This window comes from Carcharodon carcharias, chromosome 8, assembly GCF_017639515.1.
Source record: "Carcharodon carcharias isolate sCarCar2 chromosome 8, sCarCar2.pri, whole genome shotgun sequence".
In the NCBI taxonomy this organism is placed as follows: Eukaryota; Metazoa; Chordata; class Chondrichthyes; order Lamniformes; family Lamnidae; genus Carcharodon; species Carcharodon carcharias.
The window spans coordinates 66,986,720-66,990,834 of record NC_054474.1 but is presented as its reverse complement, the minus strand read 5'-3'; the positions used below and the strand labels follow the sequence as shown (position 1 = coordinate 66,990,834).

Below are 4,115 nucleotides of genomic sequence, written 5' to 3'. Positions count from 1 at the left end.
GATATGTCCAGCATCTGCGTTAAGCATTGAAACGCGGTCCCCTGTTAAAATGCTGCCAAACTGTGTGCATCGATTAGATTGCTGAAGGAAACCGGTAAAACCCATCACCTGGTGCAACCTACGAAGGTCCTATTTCAGGTGACGAGATCACTGATATCCAGAAATTATTGGGCACTACTAACAGCTGATTTAAAAACAGATGTGCAGATATATGCAGTACACCTTCTAACTCATAATATCCCCGCCGGCTTTTATTCCCAAGTGGTTCTATTGGAAAAAATGTTAATATTTCGATTTAAAATTTGGATGCTGTTCGGGATCTTCCTCCCAGCCAATCGCCTTTGTACTTTGTTGTAAAAGGTCATGGGTAGTTCGTGAGTTAATATGACAGGGTCAATATTTTGTTATCCTTTACTGTTTGTTTTTAACTCCCTTCGTGTTAATATCTTGTAGAAACAGTGAGCCCACTTGCTTAGGAACCTCTCGCATTCACAAAGACTTGGCAATCCTGGCATGCAACATAATCATAAGGCACTTCGTTATAAAAAGGCATAGAGTGATTAAAGAGTTGGCGTTGAGACTGGATAGACATGAGTCTGTGTGCTAACGAAAGGGGAATTCTTCCTGACTATGACAGATACTGTGCAATTTCTCCACATTTCAGTCCAAAAGACGGTCACAACATTTAAGTCCGAGCCACTTTAAGTGGCTGGATTTTAATTAGCAAAGTGAATACACAGCATGGTGGGGGTCCGTTCAATTTGAAGCAAAACATTCACAGTTAATCCAAAATCACACAATTGAAATGATTTGAATATATAAAGTTTTATTTGTACACGAATAACAGCCAACATTGATTCGAAATAATAAATATCCAAAAATGTCTCATTTCTCAATTATTTGAATTCATATGAAAGACCAAAATAGCTTTATGCCTTGTTTTCACGGTTGTGCGAAAATATATCGACCAGGACAACAAGTAAACATTGACCTGCCCCATGCCTGTTCAGCGCCGAAATAACGAACATTATTGCACATAAACCCACAAATATCCGCTTCAAGCGTTGGCATACAAGAGAATTCCAATACCCGGCCACAGAAATTAAACAATGCCACAGAAAACTAAGATTTAACGTTTCAGTAGGATAGCTTTTGACTGACATCGGTACAAGTTAACTATTTACCATAGAAGTCTCAGACCTTTCAGGTCAGCTTATTTTTGTTGTTGACAGTATGCGGTCGATGCTGAATCACGTGAAACCACGCGGTCTCTTAATGTGCAGGAACTATTCGGGACAGAAAAAGCTGCAAATTAGACCTCACCTTCATTTTAACGCGAAACGTCAAGAGAGATTGAGTGCTGATTCGAAAGTGCAATGTTGCAAAATACAGTTCTGCACTTAAACGTCACGACGAACACACACACATACAAATACAAACACAAGCATGTGAACACGCCGGCACATGAACACACACGTTTATTTTCCATTTTGTGAAAATTCGTGGAAAAATAATGGGGCTACTTAACTTCTAGCTCTAACTGCGCGCACGAGGTCAATAAACCTTCTGTACATCTAACCTAAATAAATCAGCTGACAACAGCCCCTCCTCCTAATACACAAACATCCCAACACGCGATTGCATTGTAGATTTCCCTTGTGCTGTGAGGTACTCTCTTGGTCGGCAAACTCTGAGCGCTTATACACGCAGTATTGCTCTTTAACTTACTAACAGCTACAGTAGTGACTGGACTATTTTACTCCAATATGTCCGGGAACTCATTCAATTCGCGCTCTACAATGTATTACACTTGTTTGGGGTCATTTCTTCTCCAACCTCCAAAAGTCTTGCCATAGTGCTCGCAGCCGAGCTTAAAACAATTCGCATTCAAAGGGAAGGGAGGGCGCAAAACGCTTTCAGTCAAGTCGACATGGCCTTTAGAAATAGGCTTCATGCGAGTTGTAAACATTTAGACATTCACTATTAATGCTCATGTAGCAACATTCAATTCCTGTCCTCCTGCTTTAAATGAACTGGCTACATCTCCTACAGGTATCACATACTTTCACCACAAGGTACTGCATTGCGTTTACAGGATTATGAGGTAGGTGAATGCATGAGAAGTACAGCGGGATCTAGTTGGAACACACGTGTTACTGAGCTTCAATCCCACATGCCCCTTTGGAAGGCTGCTGAGTCCCCCCTGACTTGTCAGATGCCTCATTTCATGCCCTTCCAATGGATTGTTCTAAATGCCCGAATCTAGCAGCCTGTGCTCATTGCCACTGGTGTCGGGGCTGCAGCTCGGCGGAGTGCCCGCCACGGATGCAGCACCTTCGAAGCCACAGTGCAAGATGCAGCCGTTCTCCAGGCGCTCCTCGCTTGGCACGGGGTTCTCGTTGGGGTAACTGCTGTGGTGGGCGGAGGGCGGCGAGCCCCGGCAACCCCACAGCACCGTTTTGAATGCGTGCCTGAAGTCCGAGCTCCTGCAGTAAATCAGGGGGTTGAAGGCAGAGTTGGAATAGCCCACCCAGTTCAGGAAAGTAAATACGGTGTTGGAAATGCTGTCTTTAAAAATGACATTGACGATATTCACCACGAAGAAGGGCAGCCAGCAGAGTGTGAAAACGCCCATTATAATCCCCAGCGTTTTAAGAGCTTTGTGCTCTTTCAGGTTTAGGAACCTGGACGTCCTTTTGTGACCCTGTTTGGCGGGTTTCCCGTTCACGGCTGGGGCATGGTTCAGGTTGTTATTGTGATTGTGAAAGCGGCCCTGGCACTTGTTGATCTTCTTCAGCTGCTGCCTCGCTTCCTGAAAGACCCTGGTGTAAAGAAAGATCATGACGAGCAGGGGGAAGTAAAAGGAGACGATGGAAGAGGAGATGGCGAATTCTTTGTTGGTGAGAAACTCGCAGCACTTGGGGTCGGCGTAACACTTCATCGACTCCCCGTCGTCCAGTCTCCACCAGCCCATGTAGATGGGCAAGAAAGAGGTGAGCGCCGCTACAACCCACACCACCAGGACCACGAGCCGCGCCTTGCACTTGGTCAGGAGAGTCTGGTAGCGGAAAGGCGAGGTGATGGCCAGGTAGCGATCCAGGGCGATCACACACAGGGTGCCGATGCTCGCCGTTACGCACAGCACGTCCAGAGAGGTCCAGAAGTCACACCAGAAGTTTTCAAAGTACCACACGCCTGTAATGCTGCGCACCCCCCCGAAAGGTACGACGATCAGTCCCATCACCAGGTCTGCACAAGCCAGCGATGTGATAAAATAATTAGTGACCGTCTGCAGCCGCTGGAACCTGGCAATAGCCGTTATCACTAACACATTTCCGAAGACTATCACCAGCACGATAACTGACATAACGATACTCACGATAATCTTCCAGCCAGGACTCAGTTCCTTCCTGGCAGTTGCACTGTCGGCGGCCGGAGCAGAGCTAGCATTGAGTAATTCAGGGGACAGGGGGTAGTATGTGCTCTCCTCCGAACCGGTGATCTGTGATCCCATCTTAACGGCGAGCAAAGCGCTGCAAAAACTGGCAGAAGCTGCTCGGTCTCTGGTCAAACGTCAGTCAGGTTTTTGCCCCCCCAGCCGGCCACTTGGCCCCCTCTTTCTCTCCTGCTCATAGCTGGAGCTGTGGTTACTAATGCTGTTTGAAAGCTCTTCCTTTCCCTACTTATAGCCACACGAAGAACGTCATGTTGTTTTACAGCCAATCGCTGTGTACCTGTAACTTCAAACACCAAAGTCTGAACAGATATTCTCTACCATGACATTATTTACCTACAAGCGTTAGAAATTGGCAGGATATACCTGCCAGTTCTGTCACTGGAGTTATCCAGATACCACGTCCACATTCAGTGCTCAGTGAGGTCACCGCGCTGCACACATTTTTGCAATTTAAAGGAACTCAGGTTTATTTACGCAAGGCAGTCACAAAACACGCACTTTTATTGTAAAGTGCACTTGTATATCTTTCAGAGACGAGGAATTCTCTCTAGAAATTGGCTGCAAAAACACATTTGAAACCCCCCCCCCCACCACCTCCTCTCCCCAAGCCCCAGCATTTTCTGCTTTTATTCCTCCAAAAGTACGCATTTGCCAGATT

The 4,115-nt window shown here is 46.1% G+C and overlaps 1 protein-coding gene across 1 annotated transcript; it reads right to left on the bottom strand.

Annotated features, from left to right (window-relative positions):
* Positions 1–806: 806 nt before the first annotated feature.
* On the bottom strand, positions 807–3,846 carry LOC121280914 (beta-2 adrenergic receptor-like). The gene has a single exon (XM_041193322.1). The coding sequence runs from the start codon at positions 3,512–3,514 to the stop codon at positions 2,249–2,251; it is 1,266 nt and encodes a 421-aa protein (XP_041049256.1). The 5' UTR covers positions 3,515–3,846; the 3' UTR covers positions 807–2,248.
* Positions 3,847–4,115: the final 269 nt, after the last annotated feature.

Excerpts from the sequence above, each read along its gene's own strand:
- LOC121280914 (XM_041193322.1), bottom strand. The coding sequence starts at position 3,514 with ATGGGATCACAGATCACCGGTTCGGAGGAGAGCACATACTACCCCCTG.